We start from the raw sequence: 23087 nt of genomic DNA, 5'->3' as shown, positions 1-23087 counted from the left end.
CTTGGGTGGTGAAATTTCCTTTTGGGAATCTGGATCTCAAAATAAATTTTCACACATTTGCAGCTTTAAAATGTGGTGCACCTTGCTCCCACTTCTCTTACACCTATAAATTTGGAGGGAAAGTGCTACATTTCTGCAAACGTAAAAATAATTGTTATAAACACAATTGGCAGCAAATTCTCAATACACTTAGCACTTCTGTAGTGTTTTATCACACTCAAAAACCTTATTTTCAAAAACTAAACACTCACATATGTGTAGGACCAATTCTGGTTGAGTCCTACTATGAAACCAGTACTGTTTTTTTTCTTAGTAACACAAAAACTGGGGTGTGGGCGAGTGTTGTTTTCCTTTATCGGCAGTATGTAGTACCTTCAAACTAGAGACCAAAACTGGGCACTTACAATGAAAAGGCAGTTTTCTTATCCACCTAATAATCCTTAATAAGGCAGGATATATCCACTAAATTAGCCACAAAATTCAGCAAAGTAAAACAGCTCATGGGAGAACATAAGCTGAAAAAATACTAATAAACTGAAAGAACTACTTTGAAGTAGTCATCTGAATATTCAGATTGTTTTCATTTACAAATGTAAGTCAAATAAAAAAGCCTCCTCATCTTTTTAACCACTACTAGGATTAAGGATTTAAGTTGTCATTCACTAAGTTAATCATGAAAAAAAAAATAGAAAACATTTTCATAATTCTAAATTTGTATACACAATAGCTAAAAGACACAAGGCTGGAAAATTATCACCAGGAGAAAAATCAATGAAAGAAAAAACCCCAAATATGCTATTTCTGCCTCTACAATGCTAAACATGAACATTCAGTTGGTGGAGGGCTTAGAAACAGCAGCAGTATGGTTTTTTACCAAGTTGTGCACTGAAATACTTAGATACACTAGGGCAAAAGCCCTTGTTCAAACGGTTTTACAACTAAAATATCTTCAGTCTTTATGTTAACACATTCTACTTACTGTCTTCTATAATCATGTCATTTAGAATTCTGGGGGCTACTTCTTTCAAAGGAAGACTGGTGATTCTGCAAACATTTAAAATAGGAAATATATGGCTCAAAAAATCAGTTGAGGGATAACTAAATAATCCTTAGGCACTTTGAAGACTTGAAATTTAAAATGTGCCATTTATGTTCAGAAAGACCTCAAAATCACCATTATGTTGCTCTTATAATAACATGCATCTTTAAATTTCTGGTTATACATTAATGCTTAAGAGTTAAATATAGAAAATAATTTGCACAAACAAAAATAACTCCATTCACTTTCCCTTGCTCCTGGTCACAACACAGACCACTCTTCCTCAAAAGGAGACAAAAACGATTCACAAGCCCCTAACCTGCACAAGGGGGCTTGTAAATTCAAAGCAACCAAAGTTGGGCTCTTCTTCCAAGTAGAAATATTCACAGCCTTTTATATGTCAAGTTTTTTCTCATTGAGGAAGTCATTAAAGTTTTTAAGTACATTACATATTTTGTTAAGGAGCAGTAAATATATAAATCGCCTCTCAGATGGTGAGATGGTATACTTAAAAATAGTTAACTCCTCCAAATAGTTATTCCACTCATTGAAGGAGCTTGAAACCGACAAACTTTTAAATTAAAAAACTATCAATTGGAGCCAGGTGTGGCGGCTCATGCCTGTAATCTCAGCACTCTGGGAGGGCAAGGCGGGTGGATCACCTGAGGTCAGGAGTTCAAGACCAGCCTGGTCAACACGGTGAAACCCCATCTCTATAAAAAAAAAAACAACAAAAAAAAACAAATCAGCTGGATGTGGTAGTGGGCGCCTGTAATCCCAGCTACTTGGGAGGCTGAGGCAGAAGAATCACTTGAACCTGGGAGACGGAGGTTGCAGTGAGCTGAGATCGTGACATTGCACTCCAGCCTGGACAAGAGAGCGAGACTCCATCTCCAAAACAAAATCAATTGGAATTGCAAATACTGTTGACTTTCAAACTTAAAAAACTATCTGGTGTCAAAATTTCCTATTACAGGAACACCTAGAAGCACAGGTTGACTATAGAGTACTACAAAATAAGATACCCAAAGCTTTATCTTAAATACCTGCCCCTTTTAATCACAAAATAATGCAATGCTCTATTGTTTCTGCTTTCTTCAGTTCCAACTGTAGCCTTGACAAAACATGTCCCTATTAACTGAATTGTAAAAAATATAACCAAGCTTGTGCTCATTAAATATACATGTATATAAAAAACATACAAAAAGTACAAGATTATGTTAGGAAACTTTTACAGTGTCAACATTCTGATTTCTCAAAATCTTCAGTAAGGGCCAAAGGTCAAATCTTTCTGTGCACAAAATCTGAATGTGACTGAAATCCTGAATCGGTGTCATGCCTAGGCAGGCTATGCACAGAATGAATTTTAATATCCAGTCCTCTTTAAAAAAGGACAAAAAAGTAACCAAAAAAAAACCCCAAAACACACCACAGGACAAAAAGTTCTTCTTAAATCAAATTCTATTTGTGAATTCAGCAAAATAATTTCTATAAAATAAAACAGCAAAATATTTAAATAGAATACGGTGGGCTGTATCTGTTTGCAGGGGTATTTGGTTTTTAGACAGGTTCCAAAAAATTACACACATTCAAGTTACCAATTCTTTTAAATACAGTATTAACTGAGGAGTTCCTTATTTTTAATCAAATGTTTATTCTGAAATTGTGGTATCTCAATTATATTAACTAACCAGTAGTTTCTTTTTTAATTAGACCCTGCTTTGAACGTTAGACTTTCTGGAATAATGGAAAAGGAGCTAGGACAATTCTTGCTTTCAAGTAAAATTGTGACTGAGCAGAAAATCAGCCAGTTATCTTGGTGCAGAGAGGTACTCCAAGTACCGTGGGGTTCTGATGACTTCCACGTCACTGGGATCCAGCAGAAGGAAAGTTTTAGAAGATTCACCTAATAAAGTCTACCAAAGAAATAAAACAAGCACACCAAATACAGTCTTCTATTATGCTCCAGCATCTTGGCATAGCAAATTTTTGCATATTGGTTTTAAATCTTTTAAAATTCCCATTACTGATACTTAAGTGTTCTTTATCCCACCCAGAGATTGAACTGTCAAACATTATATATAAGGAACATATGTGCAACTGAAAACAGCCTGCTTGTCACATTTCTCCCCTTGTTTTATATTTTAATATTCTAGGTGTAAGAAGTAAAAGCTCTGAGTAATACAGCTGTCAGTTCTCAGACAACTGCTGTCATTATGGTAACTTTTTCCTCATTGGCTACACTAACTTGGTGTGAAGCCATGCTAAATGTTACAGCATAACTATAGCTTCAAAGTGATTAACCTAGTATCAGAATAAAAAGGCAATGAAAAAAACCTAGAAACAGTGTTACATCACCAATTTTCCACATCAACCAAATAATTTAAAGGGTACCAGCCTTACATTGCTCATAGCAAAACTGACTCCAGTGGCAAAGAATTAACATGAAACTATTGGTGTGGCTGACATGGATGGGCTCTGTTTTGTTGCTGTTTTTTTTTTTCTTTTTTTTTTTTTTTTGTAAAGGAGCTGATTCTACTGCCATGAGGCAGGCAACACTGGTTGCAGAGTGCAGTGGGTATAACAAGAAAATTAACTTTTGTAGTTTTTGTAGATCTGTGAGTCTCAACAAGAAAAAAGTTTCTTGCTTAAGAATTAACAGTCAACATTAATATACTATATACACCTTTGCCATTTACACATTAGCATCAGGCCATTTATTACAAAACACTATACACTTTCCACTGCAGGCGGGTTATATATTGACAGCAAATTTCTGCAGATAAGACAGTGAATAAACTCTCCACTCCATGTTGATTAGGAATAGTTTTTCTAGTTTTAAATATTAGCCAGACACAGAAAAAGGTTGGACTGTAAGGCCTGGGTGCAGTCTTGATGGAACCAGTTAATTATGTGCATTTCATTGATCCTTGGTTTGAGGTGGGGATACTTCTTCACTGCCTTCATAATTTTCTTGTGCTCGTTGGCCAGTTCTCTGAGGGTTGTTCATGTGATGTGCTGCTGGGCCTGTATATGGCTGTCCATGCACATGATTATTCTAGGAAAGGAGAAGAGATCTGCATGTTAAAACTTTTCACATAGTAAAACAACTTCAACCGCCGGGCGTGGTGGCTCACGCGTATAATCCCAGCACTTTGGGAGGCTGAGGCGGGTGGATCACAAGGTCAAGAGATCAAGACCATCCTGGTTAACAAGGTGAAACCCCATCTCTACTAAAAATACAAAAATTAGCTGGGCATGGTGGTGCACACCTGTAGTCCCAGCTACTCGGGAGACTGAGGCAGGAGAATTGCTTGAACCCGGGAGGCGGAGGTTGCAGTGAGCCGAGATCGTGCCATTGCACTCCAGCCTGGGTAACAACAGTGAAACTCCGTCTCAAAAAAAAAAAACTTCAAAAATCATGGTCCAAAGTCTCTGGAAATATAAACTTTTATTCTTGGGACTTACTCTGTAAATACCCTTGCACTACTATAGTGCCAAAACAAAACAAAGGCCTGAAAGAGAAAAAGTGTAAATGCAAACCCCACTGCTCTGAATAAGAGCAGTGACTATGTAGGTCCACAGAAATCTTTGGCCAAAATGATTTTCAGTGTCAAAAAAATTTAGACTCAAGTCAGGCAAATAAAGGATTAACCCACTGTTGCTCTTGGTAAAAAATTGTCAGAGAATGATCTGTGAGCATCTGTTGGGTCTTCCACATGCTAAATCAGACTGATTAACCATGATATGAGATCTGCAGAAGCAGTAACCCTGAACTCACAATAATGCTGATTAAAAACAGAACAATGTTCAAGATAATAAAGTAACCAGGCATGATTAACATAGAGTTTTCTCAGGGCCAAACTAAGTTAACCTTCCTTGTAGATTTGGTTCCCTAACCTTTTTAAACGTATGAACCCTACAGTGCTCTCATTTCTCTGTACATACTATATCAGCCAAGCCAAGATTTCAGGCTTTTTTTTTTTGAGAGGGAACCTCACTCTGTCTCCAGGCTAGAGTGTAGTGGTGCAATCTTGGCTCAGTGCAACCTCTGCCTCCCGGGTTGAAGCAATTCTCTTGCTTCAACCTCCCAAGTAGCTGGGATTACAGGCATGCGCCACCACGCCCGGCTTTTTTTTTTTTTTGTAGACAGAATCTCACTCTGTCACCCAGGCTGGAGTGCAGTGGCAAAGTCTTGGCTCACTGCAACCTCTGTCTTCCAGGTTCAAGCAATTCTCTGCCTCAGCCTCCTGAGTAGCTGTGACTACAAGCATGTGCCACCAAGCCCGACTAATTTATTTTTACTAGAGACAGGGTTTTACCATGTTGGCCAGGCTGGTCTCGAACTCCTGACCTTGTGATCCACCTGCCTTGGCCTTCCAAAGTGCTAGGATTACAGGCATGAGCCACTATGCCCCGCCAGGCTTTACTTTCTATAGATGAAAATAAATATGCTGAATATGTACTTCCTAACTCTTCAGTCTGCTTGTATGTACACACTGAAATGTAATAAAGAATGCCTGAAATTATGTTTCTCAAAGTATGGTTCCTGGACCACCAGCAGCATCACTTGGGAACTTGTTAGAAATGCACATTATCCAGCCCCCTTGCAGACCTATGAAATTAGACACTCTGGGGTAGCGTCCAGCCCTCTGCTACTCTACTGGAGCAAGCCCCAAAGGGAGACTCATGCCTGTTCAAGTTTGAGTACCACTGCCTCACAAGTGCTGATTTAGTTGCATTTTGGTTTCAGAAAGAAAAAGTTCTCATTTCGAATGTTTCTTTATCTAATTTAATTTGCTATTTACTTTACAGTTAATCACCTATGAAACCCAAATCCTTTTTTTCCCCAGTTATTTTTACCATCACTGAAACCTGTGGCTAAGTAACCAAGGACTTCTTACTTCATTGCCATACCTTAGTATCTTTAAAATCCAGGTGAAGATTTCGCCTCATAGTAAATGTCACCATAATCCTCTGCACTAAACAATGATCATTTTATGTTGACATAATTTCTCACACAGTTTTATATTAACTACTAGCACAAGAGGGACACCTTCTTGACAAGGAAAACCCTACAGGGTTAAGTTCAAACATGTTGCACCATGACCCCCACTCCAAACCATTCTTCTTCTAATCATGCTCCCAAAGCTAGTCTAGATAATCCTGTTACTTTGTAGTCACAACAAAAAATTGAGCCATCCTCTAAGCATAAAACCTAGTTCTAGGGGATAAAGCCACAACTGACTCCTGTTTACCTGTTGATACTGAGATCCAGGTGAATGGGGGTACAATGGGGCATCTTCAGGTGGAGGCGACTCATGTTCATCTGGGGCATCTTGGTCATCTGGCTCCTAATTTTGAATATTTAAAGATACAGAATTATGTAGGCAAACTCAAGTTTATTTTTAACCTTTCCTATTTGAAATAAATTTTAAAAATCTACAAAACTAACTCATTGGCAAGTTTTACTGCAAATAAATAAATTGAAAACAAACAAACAAAAAAACTGATTTGCATTCTCTTAGAAATACTACATCTCAGGCAATTTCACAGAAATTTCTCCAAAAGAAGGCTCCCTCATTTGCTTAAGACAACACAGAATAAGCATTTTTCTAATCTTTTTTTGAGACAGAGTTTTGCTCGTCACCCAGGCTGGAGTGCAATGGCACAACGTTCACTCACTGCAACCTCCGACTCCTCAGTAGATGAGATTACAGGCACCCGCAACCACGCCTGGCTAATTTTTGTTTTTTTAGTAGAGACGGGGTTTTGCCAGGTTGGCCAGGCTGCTCTTGAACTCCTGACCTCAGGTGATCCACCCACCTCGGCCTCCCAAAGTGCTGGGATTACAAGCATGAGCCACCACGCCCAGCCGAATAAACATTTTTCAAAACCCAAAACTTCAACACAATCTTTTAATAATATCATTAATACATAAACACTGGCCTATAAAATAAAGAATTACTTTGCTCTCTTCCATTTCTATCTGCTGCACACTGGTGGCTTTTTTTACCTCCTCTGGACAGAGTTCACAAGCTTTAGCAAGTGTCATCCTAGCACTATGTGATCTCTCCAAGAAATAACCATTTGATGTCTCATTGCTTTGCACTGGGGGAGACCAATTGTTGTAAGTGTACTGAGGATTGCCAGTATATGGTCTTCTTTCAAGTTCATCTCCAAGCCATTCCACCGCCCACGTCCACTTTCTTTTAAGATCTCCATTTCCCTGAAAAAGAAAATAAAATCATATATATAAGAGGATATGGAATACTTCAAAGTTAACTTAAAATGACAACCCCAAGTTCTCATAATTCTCTTCTTTTAAAACAGAATCCTTAACTCTGATTAAGATTTCTACAAAATTGTAAGAACAAAATCCTCACCTGCAAGATTTGGTAAGCAACAGGACAGTTACTAAATAGAGCTACCATACATTTTATACACTGGTATGCTCTTTTTTGATAGTGATTCTTAGAGCGCTGGATTGTGTCAAACAGCCCATCTCGGTCATCTGGAATTCCTTTCAGTGCATTATGGATTCTGAAAGAGAACCAGATATCAAAGAAAAACGTCTAAAATCTAATATATAACGTCTAAAGTCTAATATATACTGAGTGCCTACTATGTGCCACGTAATAATGTCTTTGATTTAGTCATTTAATCTAACACTAGACAGTATGTACTATTATTAAACCTTTTAACAGATGAGAAAATTGGCAGAGTTATACAGCTTGCTGAGGTCATACAGCTGCGCTCTAACTTATTACCAATACAAAATAATTCTGCCATGTATGTAAGTTAAATACACTGCCTGATGTGAATTCAGGACACTCAAGAGTAATGTAAATTTTTAAATAGTAACTAAGTTATGACTGCGGTAGTCGAAAGTAATTTGCTATACATCAATACCTTTCATAAAACTGCATCTCTGAAGGCAAGTTAGGATTCAGTGATATAATGTGGAGGTACAGTATTTGAATTCTAATAATGTGAATACATGGCAGGCAAAGCATTTTTACAGGCAATAGTACAATTTGGATGATTTGCCAATAACACAGGATTTCATTTCAGCTCTTCTCAAACTACAACAGAGTAATAATACCTAGCCAACTAGTTCCTGTCTTTCCCTGAAATAACTAACTTAAAAAAAGATTGTAGGGGCACAAACATGCCTTGTTTCTTTTGTGTTAAAAATATTATGTGCCAGTAAATAAACTGTGGTGTATATGTATCTATAAATTATCCAGATATAATGACATATGTAACATGGACTCTGAAAACATTAAGCTAAATGAAAGAAGTCAGACACACAAATTGCATGATTTCATTTCTATGAAATGTCTACAATAGGCAAATCCATAGAGACAACAGATTAGTGGTTGCTGGGGCTGGAAGGAATGGTGAGTGACTGCTTAATTGGGTATGAGTTTCCTTTTGGGGTAATAAAAATGTTCTGGAATCAGATAGTAGTAACGGCTATATAACATTGTGAATGTACTAAAAGTCACTGAATTGTATATTTAAAAATGGTTGAAATGATGCATTTTATGTTATGTAAATTTTACCTCAATTAGAAAACGTAACCTGGACACTGAGAATTTAAGATTCTAATGTACACTATGGTATTTTACTTAATAGAATGTTTCAATTCAAAAAGATTTTTTCCTCCATCAACTGCATTCATGATTTCCAAACAGATTACTTCAGCAATTTTGCAAAGCTTAATCATTGCAGACAAACCAACCATGTCCAAATCTGAAACACTACATATAAATTGCTTTTACCTTGTTTTTCTCAGGTGACAATGAAGTGCTAAATCAGTATTTCTGCCATACCATATTTTCTCCCCATTAGTATCAACTGTTCTCAAATGCCATTTTCATTAATACTATCTTCACTTGCCTTATTACCTGATGCCAAGCAGTGCTGAGTACATGGTAGACACTCCATAAATAGTTGAACACTGTTCACTGAATGAACTAAAAGTTCATTATGAGAAGAGTATTTTCATGTTTGGGTCAGTGATTCAAATAACAATATCTTACCTGATTACACAAAACTGTAATTTCCTCATTTACTCTAGCATATATGTCTTAGCCATTAACACTTGCTCTAATCAAACAAGAGCTAAGATGTGATTAACTGGTTTAAAACTATAAGTGCTTATAGAATTTTCTTTTTTAAAAAAATAGAGAGAGGCAAGATTTTGCTATGCTGGTCAAGCTGGCCTCAAACTCCTAGCCTCGAACGATTCTCCTGCCTTGGCCTCTCAAAGTGCTTATTACAGGGTGAACCACTGTTCCCAGAAATACTGCATTTAAAAAAAAGAAAATAGTAGAAGTTAGATTTCATTAAAATCAACTCTGAAGAAAGCTTTCAAATCCTATGAACATATTTAGAAGGCCCCTGAATATTGCTTGAATAAATGGCTTTAATTTTGAGCTACTATCTTTTGTGTCTCATGAAAACTGATTTTTGGTTTAATGCCATTAGTATTTGTTTGTAATCTATTATGGTAAATTTGAAGATAATTTGAAAAATACTAAGTTACAAATTCTGGTATTCGCAATCCCCACTAAAACTCCAGATTGTAACTTCTCTTTAAGCATTTTGTTGTTACAGATCAGGTTTTTGAGTTTATTACATTGACAGATGGGAAGCAAACTGCAATACAGACTTTGAATTGTTTCCCCAAATTATTAATACTATCTTCCATGTGGGAAGGGAAGTTATAAAACCTGGCACAGCTGTCAACTAATACCATAATTTGCCATCAATTATATAACTCTTGGGATTAAAGATAATATATTCAACTTTTACTACCAAAAAAAAAAAAAAAAAAAAAAAACAAGTAGAAAAATTCTCATGAAAGTCTGAGGGCCAGTTAAGCTGGATAACCTTAGTTCTTAAAGGGAAAAAAGTTAAAATTCTAAAACTTCTCATAAAAACTAATTATAATTGATCCTCTATTCATAAATTCTGTTATTTGTGAATTTGCCTACTTCCTAAACTTTATAACTGCAAAAATCAATCCTCAAGGTGCTTTCTAGGTCATATGTGGACATATGCAGAGCAGTAAAAATATCAAGTTGTCCAACATAATCGTTCTAGGTGAAGTCCAAAAGTGATATTATATGTTTCAGCTTAAACTGTAAACCAGTGTCCTTTGGCCACATTTTCCACATATTTGTGCTTTTGTTGGTTATTTTTATGTTTAAAATGACCCCTAAGTATATAATGTTGAAGTTCTGTGTAATGTTCCTAAGAGCAAGAAGGCTGCGATGCGTCTTATGAAGAATGTGTTAAAAAAGCTTGAGTTCAGCCTTAAGTTATAGAGCTGTTGGCTGCAAACTTAATGAGTCAACAATATATATTAAATGACTTTAAGTAGAAACACACATAAAACAAGGTTATGTATTGAACTGGTTGATAAAAATGTAAACAGAAGCTTATAGAAATCTAATTCTCTATTTTCTCCTAGGAGTAATGTTTCAGTATTTGCTAACTCAGTGTCTGGTGACTTTACAGAATATAAATACCACGAAAAATGGAAACTGTACTTGGTTAGGAATTACTTTTAAATATACTATTATACTTCTTGTGACTAATGACTACTTTAAGTTACTTCAAATGACTAGATCTAAAATAAATGTAATTTAGTAATAAAATAATCCTAGGGCATCATTAATGAAATTCAAATATTTACCAAAAGCCCAAGCTAGCTCTTAATTAAAAAAAAAAAAAAAAAAATCATTCTAAAGAAAAAGGCTTATTAAGTATGAAACTTAGGCAATGAGAGAAAAGAATAAAAAAGGAAATAAAATTCTGAGGAAACGGGGAGAACTTGTTATTTACCCTTGTCCTAGGTTTTAGTTTAAGATAAAACACTCACTAGAACTCCAATAGGCTAAAAAAAAAAAAAGTGGTGACTGTCAATTTCAGTTATGTCTAACACCTGGGCAAGCCTAACTGTTTCCAGTAACAAAAAGAGTATCCATCCACCTGTGAGTTTGCCAGGAGTCCTCAATCAGTAAGATTTGCAAAAGCAGATCCAAATAGGGCCGCAGTTCATAGGTATAGGAATATGCAACCTAAAAACAAGTAAGACATAGTGAATAATTTAATGAAAGGAGTAACAAACCAAATAATAAACATACAAATGTTATCTTCCTTTTACCTGCCAGAGAAGTTCACTGAGGACAGTAGATGAGAACTGAGGATTTTCCCAGCAGCAAAAACGAAGCAATTTGACAGTTTCCTCTGAATTACTGCAGTCTTCAATGATTTTCTTCACATAACTTGTTCTCACAAATAAAATGTCTGCCACATTCTGCTGAATTGGCATTATAGGTTGTGATAAATTAGGATCACCAAAAGGATTGGGAAGAGGAGGATTACCTAGAATACAGATTTGTCATCAATAAAAAACTAATAAGCTTCTCCACAATAATAATAACACAACTTTCACGATAGAAAATAGCTTATGCTTTTTTTTTTTTAAAGATGGAGTCTTGCTCTGTCACCCAGGCTGGAGTGCAGTGGTGCGATCTCAGCTCACTGCAAATCTGGCCTCCTGAGTTCAAGCAATTCTCGGGCCTTAGCCTTCCAAATAGCTGGGACTACAGGTGCGCACCACCACACGTGACCCACCACACCTAGCCAAATGTTTTATTTTAGAAAAATAACATTTTAAATCAAGTTTCCCAAGCACAATAAGAAAGTAACATTATGCATTATAATGATCAGATATATTGAGATGTAAAAATGCCAACTCTAAATTAAAAAAAAAAATTTTTTTGGACACTTGGTCTCACTCTGTCACCCAGGCTGAAGTGCAGTGGTGTCACCATAGCTCACTGCAGCCTTGATCTCCTAGGCTGAAGTGATTCTCCCACTTCGTTCTCCTGAGTAGCTGGGACTACAGGCGCATGCCACCACTCCCAGCGAACTTTTCTGTTGTTAATTTTCAGTAGAGATGAAGTCTCACTGTTGCCCAGGCTCAACCTCTTGGGCTCAAGTGATCCTCCTGCCTTGGCCTCCCGCAAAGCATAGGGATTACAGGCATGAGCCACTGATCCCAGCCTAAAAAGTTATTTTTTTAATTTTTTATTTTTTTGAGACATTGTCTCACTCTGTCACCCAGGCTGGAGTGCAGTGGTGCAATCTCGGCTCACTGAAACCTCCGCCCCCGAGGTTCAAACAAATCTGGTACCTCAGCCTCCCGAGCAGTTGGGATTACAGGCGCCCACTACCACGCCTAGCTAATTTTTGCATTTTTAGTAGAGACAGTGTTTCACCATGTAGACCAGGCTGGTTTCAAACTCCTGATCTCAGGCAATCCGCCCACCTCAGCCTCCCAAAGTGCTGGGATTACAGGTGTGAGCCACCGCACCTGCCCTAAATAGTTAATTCTTAAACTATTTCATAAACATGGTATCAACCTCAAGTGACAAGAAGACAGAAAAAAGATTCCCATTAAACGTGTAGAAAAGGTACAGGACTAAAATATTCCAAAGCAGAAATCTTCCTCCAGACTCTCAATACTATATACGCCCAACAACATTTAAAAACTACTGTAAAGAGGGCTGGGCATGGTGGCTCACACCTGTAACCCCAACACTTTGGGAGGCTGAGACGGGCGGGTCACCTGAGGTCAGGTGTTGGAGGCCAGCCTGACGAACATGGCGAGACCCCGTCTCTATTAAAAATACAAAATTAGCCAGGTGTGGTGGTGGGTGCCTGTAATCCCAACTACTTGGGAGGCTGAGGCAGGAGAATGGCCTGAACTGGGAGGCGGAGGTTGCAGTGAGCCGAAATCAAGCACTCCAGCTAGGCAACAAGAATGAAACTCCGTCTCAAAAACAAACAAAACAAAAAACAAAAGCACCATAAAGAATGGAGCATTCAAATTTACCATTGATTGAAGACTGCATTCTTGAAGAGACATTGCAACAGCGGATCAGCTGTGACACTACTGAGTATAATTTGCCTAATTCAGCATACTGATATTTGATTGGAGGACCTGGACCTTCATCTAAAGACACAAGCATAAAGGTAGCAGGTACACTCAATTTCAGAAGCTGTGTCTTCTCTGCCACACCTACAACAAAGGAGTGAGGGGGAGAAGAAAGAGAGGGAGAAATATATGAGGAAAAAATTAAGATGGCAATGGCTTCATGAATAAAACAAGTAGTTATACAAAATATATTGTCTATAATTTTATGATCAGAAAAATTTTTGATTTGTAATTTTATTTGTAATTTCACTACGTTTACTTAGTGTTCAGAGAACTGTTTTATTAGAAAAGAAAACCCATTGAGTATAAGTATTAACACTGTTAAACAGTGACAGTAACCATGACTATGACATTTCAATCACAACGGCCCACTATTAAGTTAGATGAACAATTTCTTTCTTCTTTTTGAGATGGAGTCTCCCTGTGTTACCAGGCTAGAGTGCAGTGGTGTGATCTCAGTTCACTGCCCCCGAGTACAAGCGATTCTCTTGCCTCAGGCTCCCAAGTAGCTGGGACTATAGGCATGTGACATCACACCCAGCTAATTTTTGTATTTTTAGTAGAGATGGGATTTCACCATGTTGGCCAGGATGATCTTAATCTCTTGACCTCATGATCCATCTGCTTCTACCTCCCAAAGTGCTGAGATTACAGGCATGAGCCACTGCGCCCAGCTGGAAGATGAACACTTTCTATGGCCTAGAGAGTCTAAAGGGACTAATCAAGACTGCAACCCTCATTTGTAGGGAGGGTGAAAACAATAAAACAACTATATGAAATGAGAAACAAGAATTCTTTTTAAAGTTGCCACCTCTCTTCTTTCCTCCACAGCCAAACTTCTTGAAAAAGATACCTACATTTGGTCTACTTTCCCATTTTCTATTCCTCAACCTATGTAGATTTGGTTTTGGCCCCTCTTCACGGTAATAAGCTAAGGAGCAGTTCTCAAACCATAACCATTTCCTCCTCCCTAGATTCCTAATTTTCTTTCTACCTCTTCTTGTTCTTATTTGCGACTCCTCCTGTCTCTTTAAAAACTGATGTTTCTCCAAGTTCCCGTGCCAGGCTATCTTTTCACACCGATTTCCCTGGATGGTCTAGCCCACTCTCATGGCTTTAAAGTTCTAGGTATTTTCATTCAGATCACTCAAAAACATTTCAAGACAAAAATCTTACTGTTCTACTGTGTAACGCCATTTGGGTGTCAGATAGGCTCAAACTCAATCTATCCAAACTGAACTCACCCCTTTCTTTCCATACATACATGTTTCTCCTCCTGTGTTTCCCCTTTCCACTATCCATTCACAGTTGTTCAAGTTAGAATCCTGGGCATCATTCTTCATATCTCTTCTCTGTCCCTTCCTTCTGTGAATATCCAATCACCAAATTAACTAATTCCACTTCTTGTAAAAAGCACAACATTTATCTATCTGTCCACTTGTATCTCCCTTACTGCCAGTTCCAATAAAGGCCACAATGATCTTATGTCTACAGATCATTTTAACACTCTCTGGGATCTTACTCCATTGCAATCCATTCCACATTAGCTACGGTGCATTTTCTAGATGGAATAATCTGTTCAAAACTCTACGATGGCTCATCCAGTGCCTCAGGCCTGTTGGAACCACATGATCAGAAACTCCTGCTCAACACTCCTGCCATTCCCATCTTACATCAATTCTAGTCAGACTAGACAACTTTCATTCCATCCAATAAGCCACAGCAAGTTTATCCTAAGTCTTTGCATCTGCTGTTCACTCTAGATGAAAAGCTCAACTAACCAATTCCCACATCATGTTCCCCATTAAGTCTTCTGTACTTCCCAAATCCCTTCAGGTACCACACCCCCATGATGTACTTTGCATTTTCCCTATTATAGTCATTAACTTATTTTATGGCAACTACATTTTTATTTGCTTCTACATCCCATCAGGCAGTCTCATTTACTGCCATATTCCCAGAAACATAGTAAAAACAGGTCCAAAACCTCTTATCTAAAATCCTAAGATGCCCAAAGCTATTTTTTTTTTTTTTTTTTTTTTTTGAGATGGAGTCTCCCTCTGTTGCACAGGTTGAAGTACAGTGGCATGATCTCAGCTCACTGCAACCTCAGCCTCCCAGGTTCAAGCAATTCTCCTGCTTCAGCCTCCTGAGTACTGGAACTACTGGCACATGCCACCACAGCCGGCTAATTTTTATATTTTTAGTAGAAACGCTGTTTCACCATGTTGGCCAGGCTGGTCTCAAACTCCTGACCTTGTGACCCACCCACCTCAGCCTCCCAAAGCGCTAGGATTACACCGCGCCCAGGCCAACAAAGTTTTTCACTAAGTTGGTGTCAAAATGTGTTTGGCGGGATAACCTAGCCAGAACTGACAAAAGGCTACTTACAGTCTTCATTTCTCCCTTTGCTATAAATATTCACGTCTTACTGTAGAAATATTAATGTGTTCAATTTTAAGTTGTTGTCTCAGACCCTACTATAGGGATGTTGATATATGCATTGCCTTGCCTTTCTTAAATCCAAACAATTCTCAATCCCAATACATATCTGACCTTAAGGATTTAATATTAAGGTTTACAGACCCTACAGTATTTGTTTTCAGTATTTGTTTCAGGAAAATTTTACAGTAGTTTACATTGTGGAACAATGACTTGTGCTTTGTGAACAGGCAATATCTAAAAGAAGAGCTGAACACATGGGATTTTTCTGAAGGTCTAAATTTTGCATTTTTAAGTTTGAAATACAGATTCCATTTATGCTTGTCTGTGTAATAAATATCCTCTTCTTTCTCATCTACAAATACCCAAATATTTGCAGTATGGAAAAGGTAAAGGAAAAGAAGACAAACTAAGGAGACAAATGAAAAGTAGAATCTCCCTTATGTTAAAAGAACCATGGATCCAATGGTGATTAAGTAAGGTCACAGAAAATAACCTGAAATGACAGGAATGCTTAGATATAGAACTTCATTTTGGATATACAGCTTTTTGGTTTGTTTGCTTTTGCTTTTTGGAGACAGGGTCTCATTCTGTTGCTCAGGCTGGAGTGCAGTGGTACAATCACGGCTCACTGCAGTCTCGACCGCCTTAGCTCAAGTGATCCTCCCACCTCAGCCTCCCAAGTAGCTAGGACTACAGGCATATGTCACCACACACAACTTTTTTTTAGATGGAGTTTTGGTTTGTCACTCAAGCCCTGGAGTGCAGTGGCGCAATCTCGGCTCACTGCAACCTCCGCCTACTGACACCCAACTAATTTTTACATTTTATTTTGTAAAGATAGGGTCTCCCTATAGTGCCTAGTTTGGTCTTGAACTCCTGGGCTCAAGCAATCCTCCTGCCTTGGCTTCCCAAAGTGTTGAGAGTACAGGCATAAGCCATTGCACCCAGTCCCTACCTAAATTAATGTTTTAAGTAAGTATTTATATTATCCATAATCATAATTTACTTCAACAAAAAACATGTACAGACTAAGTCTTCTATCTAAATTTGGTGAGTATCATAATCACCTGGGGACCCCTTTGAAAATGGATTCCCTGGCATTAGGTTTGGGAATGCTGATTGAATCAGTGTGAGAAGAGGCCTAAAAACTGTATTTTCAATAAGCAGCCAGATTTGGCACCATTGCATTAGGAGATTAAAAAGAAAAAAAAAATCAAGATACAGATTCTGACCTGTGTCTACTACAAAGACACATGCATAATTAAAGTAAAAGGTGAAAGTGCCATGTTCAGATGAAATTCACAACAACTTTTATGGGAAATTGTTTCTATTTCAGATCAGATTATATTTCATCACTTGACCTAAGTGACTTCACAATTTAATATGACACATCAAAACAGAATTCTGAAAAACTTAAATTCTTACCTAAATTGGCATACATTACAAACAGGTTGAAATACTGCTGTAAATGACGCCCATGCTCTGAAACTTCCCTTCTCAAGAGATTTAGTACTGCTCTTAGTAAGTGATCACTCAAGCTTAAGTTGTCATAAGCCTGTAAAGGATAAAACATTACCTGTTTTACAGCAACAAGGTATACGTATACTTCTATTTGCATAAAAAGGATATGCACATATGGTGATACAGGCATACATTTGTGGAAGGACTGATCACACAAACTAAACTATTTTGCTTCTTGGGAAAGGGAATGGAGATCAGAGGTGGATTTCATTATAAATTCTTCACATTTGTAATTTTAAAAAAAATCTAAGGCTATTTAAAAAACCTTTAAAGTAGAAAAAAATCTACATAACAGTAAATTTATAATTAAGCTACTGTATGTAACTAAACAGGGAAAATTCTCTTATGTTTTTAAAGAGCCAACAATTACTCTTCATTGCTATGCAGTAATTCTAAATGGAACTCACTGATGTCAGATTGAGCGTGTATTTGTTAGGCAGGTAAACATATCAAGTAGATGCATATGTCTGTGACTTCAACTTCCAGGAAACACAATTTATTTGTAAACATTTAATCATTTAGAAAGAAAGCTGTGCAATTACCTGACTAGAAGGTCCAGGAGATGCAAAAGGTGAAGGACATGGCCCATCTTGCAAGGAAAAATGTGCAATAAAGACTATAAGTTTTGCAAATGCACCCCTCACTTCTGCACTAGGGCACTCCAAAAGGTATTCGGAGAAGCGATTTGAAACATTAAAAAGGACATTATGAGCAAACCAAAAACGTACATTCTTGCTGTGACGAAGGAGAATACACAACGCATCATACCTAAAATAAAACAAAAATATCTATGACTATTAATTAAATAACTTGTTTCCCATAGTAAAAGGATGAGTCTCTATGAACCAAAAAAAGACAAAGATCTTCCTTTACTGCTAGGGAGAGAACCAGTAAAGGTTGCTTCTACTATTAAAACAATGGATAAATACTATGACTTGGTCTATTCTCTGAGTTACAAAACAGGTAACTCTGTTACCTCTCTCAGAGGTAACACTGAGAGAAAGCTTGTCCTCTAAAAATCAATTAACAAACTCTTCCTACGTTCAACAACAAAACATCACCCCGTTCCCTTATCTTGACATATCATGGCCTCTATACTTTCACAATTAGATACAAGAAAACCATTTTAATCTGTGTCAGAATTCAATCTAGGTAAGCTGAAACCTAATACATTTCTTTTTTTTTTTAGTTTTTCTTTTTAGAACTTTTATTCCAAGAATTAATAAATTTCATAAGTAGCTTACGTTTTTCAGTTTCATCATGTAATCTTTGGTTTTGTTTGAGACAGAGTCTTGCTCTGCTGCCCAAGCTGGAGTGCAGTGGCACAGTCACCGCTCACTGCAGCCTCAACCTCCCAGGCTCCAGTGATCCTCCCACCTTAGCCTTCCAAAGTAGCTGAGATTACATGTGGGCATGCACAACCATACTCCGGTAATTTTTAAAATCTTCTTTGAAGAGATGGGGCTCTCACTATGTTGCCTAGGCTGGTCTTGCTGAGCTGCTGAGCTGAAGCAATCCTCCCACCTTGGCCTCGCAAAGTGATGGGATTACAGGTCACTGTGCCCAGACTCATCTTGTAATCTTTGGTACAGAGAGGTCAAAGATACGATAAGGAATAGAAGCAGAAGTCAGCTTCTGAATAACAAAAGGCCAGTTTTCGACTATTTTAATATGATTCCTCTCACTATTGCGGCCAAGAGTTATTTTTATTCTGTATTCCAAACTTCAAACAAGATTCTCATGGTTTAGAAAAAAATTGAGCAGCCTACTAAAGAACCAAACTAAGTATTAGTATAATAGAAATCAAAATCCAAAGCAATGTACCAATCACTGGCAGAGCCACGGACTACTTTCTTTGTGTGAAATCCTGTAGTAAAGAGGAACCTAGCAGCAAGTTGAATACTGATCATAGTGATTTCTTCTGCTTCAGGTAACAGGTGATCTTGCCCTATAAATAAAATGCAGATATAGAAATAAATTTCTATTTTCCAACCCCATTTTCAAACAATTCGGCATTTCCATTAATTTTGAGAAGTCCTAAATTTGTTAAGAACCCTTCTCAGGCTACTTTAATTTAGACCCATTTAAAGTGAAAACATTCATTTTACGAACTTAAACATGTTGATGCCTACTAGAAATTATTCTTTATTACTAAGAAGCTAAACTCTTGATACTTACCGGGAGGGGGGTTTAAGTAAACGCCATTACATGTAAGCAGTTTTTTCATAAACTGAAAATACTCCAAACTGTACTGCATTCGGTTATGCATGAATTGTACATTCTGTTTCCGTACACTTCTCTCAATGGCTGACGGCATAACAATCTGATGAGGTCTGGTGGTGACAGCAAGCTCTGATATGTATCTTATCAACTCATCATCTTGGTCCATTGTGTCCATTCGTTCATAAAAAAGTATATAAGCATTCCACCACCTTTTCTGGCGCCTGTATGACATACGCTTCATCATGTGATCAAACACTTCTCCCATGTACTCTCCACCAAAACACTGGTTTTTCATTTCCTCATCATCATCCATTTTACATTCTGTTACATCACCATCATCAAATTTATACCAGCGATTTCTCTCACCATCTCCACCATTCCTTTGGATGATGTAAGAATAATAATGCCCCCCACTCGCTTGACCACTGTGTACAAGCACACCCACAAGTCTGTATTTTGTGCTTCCTGCTGTCTCACTTTCAGACTGCTCACTCTGTTGTATCAACTGACTCTCTGGGTTTACATTATCTCCTTCCAGCTTTGCGACACCTGCAACTGTGTAAGGTTCCATGTCCAGCTCTCGAGGAAATTCAAAATAATCATTGAACTTGATTGCACATTCTCTTTCCCAGTCATAGTCAAATCGTTTTAGTTGAATAGCAAGAACAGGAGGTAATTTTTTAATCAGCAAGCGCTTTACGGTATCAACCTAAAATAAATAAGAGAAAGTCACCACATGTTCTATTATAAACCACAGGAAAAACAAAAACAGAACAAAACAAAAAAACAAAAACCCAAGCAAACTTTTAAATGATGCTGAATTCTTAAGACTTAATTTTTAAGTGTAAACAAATACATGAAAATGAACATAATCAAGATAATCTTACCAGCTGATGTAAATGCTAAAACTAATAATATGCAAATGAAACTTTGTTGACTGGTTTCTGCACGACATTGTTATCTAGCCATTATTACCTGTTTGATGCTGTTGCTCCCATGAAGGTGGTTTGCTATGCACAAACCAAAGAACTACAAATAGTAATAGCTGTTATTTGTTAGGCAATTAAGATGTCAGGTAATATACTAAGTGCTGTATAAGTAGAAACATAACTAATTCTTACAACCTTCTCTAGTGCATACTACTGAACCTTAAAGATGAAAATTAGTAATCACAGAGAGGTCAAGTAACTTGCCTCACGTCTCAGGAGCTGCAGGTGGTAGGCAGTATCGCTTTCCAGCCCACAGTCTCAATCTTTAAACTTTAAGGCTTCTCTAAGTGGGCTGCATAAAGCCAAAACACCACAAGTGACTTCAAGGTGAAAGGGTTTGGGAGCCCTCAAGATACACCTTATTCATTATTATAATGCGTATAAATCATCTCTCCCAAACAACTGCTAATAAGTTTCCAAAATAAATGTGTTGTTTTTTTTTTTGAGATGGAGTTTTGCGCTTGTTACCTAGGCTGGAGTGCAATGGCGCGATCTCGGCTTACTGCAACCTCCGCCTCCTGAGTTCAAGCAATTCTCCTACCTCAGCCTCCCGAGTAGCTGGGACTACAGGCGCACGCCACCATGCCCAACTAGTTTTTTTTTATTTTTAGTAGAGACAGGGTTTCACCTTGTTGACCAGGATGGTCTCGATCTCTTGACCTCATGATCCACCCGCCTCGGCCTCCCAAAGTGCTGGGATTATAGGCGTGAGCGACGGCGCCCGACCAAAATAAATGGTTTTATAACATAGGTGGTAAAAGAAATCTTATGTGGCACCTGACTAAAAGAAATATTATGTGGTTCAATAAAGTAATTAATGGTTTTAGCAAATATTTTGGCCTTGACAAGTAACCCTGGACATGACAAGAGAACTGTTTTCCTCTATCAGCTCTGTATCTTTGAGGGGTTCAATGGCAATGTGTTTCTTGGTAGAGATGGGAAATTTCTGTGTAACTTATATAAGAAAATATGCTATCACATTACTATGACTTTTAAAATTATTCACTCTTATTTACCCTTTTTTTTTTTTTTTTTTTTTTTTTTTAAAGAGATGGGGTTTCACCATGTTGGTCAGGCTGGTCTCAAACTCCTGACCTCGTGGATCCACCTGCCTCGGCCTCCCAAAGTGCTGGGATTACAGGCGTGAACCACAGTGACCAGCCCTTATTTACCTATTTTTATCTTATTTACCTAGCCCCTTTGGCACTACTGTTTTTCCTTCCCTGCCAAACCTATATATCAGTTATCACATTGACTACTACTCTGCTACCACTATACCAAGGTAGAAAAAGTAAAAAGAGGGTGAATTTTAAGGATGAACCAAAAAAAACTAATTTCTTCCAAATTCATCAAATGTAATCAAAATTACATTAAACAAAACTGGACAGCCCATACCTTTTTATTGCATTTTTCACAATGATATGCATTTGCACCTTCTAGTAAATCTCCTTTGACATACTGTTCCAAAGAATCAAGAAGATTTTGGTGATTTCTAATGTCTACGTTTAGAGTTGTAAAAGATTCTTCACATTCGTACCTAAAAGCAATAAAAAAAGAATTTATCCCTTAGTTTTCTAACCATTTATTTAGTTATGGATGTAATGAAAACTACATTTGCCATTTTCAGAATATGAAACCCATAAATCATAGAATGTTAGCAATAAAAAAGTTAACCTAATCATTAAGTGAAACGGTATTTTAAAGTTGAATCTGTCTGGGCTCACAGCTTAATCTCTTTGTGGTATACCACGCTGCTGCTTCCAGTGTTATCTGTTTAGATATTTTCATGCCGAAGCCAAAGCATGAATTTATTAAATTCTGAAAAGGATCAACTATGAAAAAGCTAAATTTTTAAATGTTCTTCCTTTGCTGTAATGGAAACCTTAGTTAAGCACAAGTTTGAACACACCATGAGTAGAAGATAAGCAATCTGAGTAGGAGCTACAATCCCAGTTTTGCATATATGCATGTGTCTCATCAGAAACCGAAAAATGATGAGACACATGCATATATGCAAAACAAGGCAAGTAAGGAATACATTATCAACCATTAACTTCCGGCTTCTGATGAGAGACATGCATATATGAAAAATAAGGGAAGTAAGGAATACATTATCAACCATTAATTCATTCAATAAATGAACTGAGAGTGCCTTCCATGTGTAAAAGCACCATGAGATATTCAATGTTTAAGATGGTCCCTCATTTAAGGAATTTTAAACTCAGGAAAAAAGATAGATACAAAAAGGCATTTATGAATGGTATGAATGGAATATAAAGCAGGTATTAAGCAAATTGCTACTATATAATCAGGGAACAGCCCATAGAAAAAAAAAAGACGTTAGATCTTAGACTACACTTCAAAAGCAGGATATTCTTCAACATCTATAAAAAGAAGGTGTTCTAACACTAGAGGTCAGCAAAATCTTTCTGTAAAGGGCCGGACAGCACCCATCTTAGGTTTTGAGAGGCATATGGTCTCTGCAGCAACTACAGATGCTCTTTGCTTATGAAATGGCTACATCCCAATAAACCCATCATAAGTTGAAAATGCTATAAGCTGAAAATGCATTTAATACACCTAACTTAACAATCATCATAGCTTTAGCCTAGCTTAGCCTACCCTAAATGTGTTCACAACACTTATATTAGCCTATAGTTGGGCAAAATATTGCAACACAAAGCTTCATGCAACTATCTCATGTAATTCATTGAATACTGTACTGAAAGTGAAAAACAGAATGGTTGCATGGGCACTCAAAGTAGAGTTTTTTTTCTTTTTTGTTTTTAACAAGGTGAGGTCTCACTCTGTCACCCAGGCTGGAATGCACTGGCATGATCATAGTTCACTG

The 23087-nt window shown here is 37.4% G+C and overlaps 1 protein-coding gene across 31 annotated transcripts in view; it reads right to left on the bottom strand.

The window, feature by feature from the left end:
* Positions 1-3726: 3726 nt before the first annotated feature.
* USP9X (ubiquitin specific peptidase 9 X-linked) overlaps positions 3727-23087 on the bottom strand; it is a 152533-nt gene continuing 133172 nt past the window's right edge. For 16 of the 31 annotated variants that reach the window (XM_078364058.1, XM_078364063.1, XM_054251121.2 and 13 more), the window contains 12 exons: positions 21632-21773; positions 19203-19956; positions 18849-18972; positions 17567-17792; positions 16929-17058; positions 12957-13142; positions 11220-11440; positions 11045-11133; positions 7426-7582; positions 7008-7268; positions 6298-6393; positions 3727-4097 (listed from right to left, as the gene is read on the bottom strand). In XM_078364058.1, the coding sequence (XP_078220184.1) occupies positions 3960-4097; positions 6298-6393; positions 7008-7268; positions 7426-7582; positions 11045-11133; positions 11220-11440; positions 12957-13142; positions 16929-17058; positions 17567-17792; positions 18849-18972; positions 19203-19956; positions 21632-21773 (2524 nt within the window). In that variant the 3' untranslated portion in view covers positions 3727-3959. Of the gene's footprint in view, positions 4098-6297; positions 6394-7007; positions 7269-7425; positions 7583-11044; positions 11134-11219; positions 11441-12956; positions 13143-14303; positions 14424-16928; positions 17059-17566; positions 17793-18848; positions 18973-19202; positions 19957-21631; positions 21774-23087 lie in introns of those variants that run through there. The other 15 variants (XM_078364067.1, XM_035288928.3, XM_078364065.1 and 12 more) reach the window with 2 other exon arrangements.

The sequence above is a fragment of the Callithrix jacchus genome, chromosome X, assembly GCF_049354715.1.
Source record: "Callithrix jacchus isolate 240 chromosome X, calJac240_pri, whole genome shotgun sequence".
Lineage (NCBI taxonomy): Eukaryota > Metazoa > Chordata > Mammalia > Primates > Cebidae > Callithrix > Callithrix jacchus.
The sequence above is the reverse complement of the archived record's forward strand: the minus strand, read 5'-3'. Positions and strand labels throughout refer to the sequence as shown.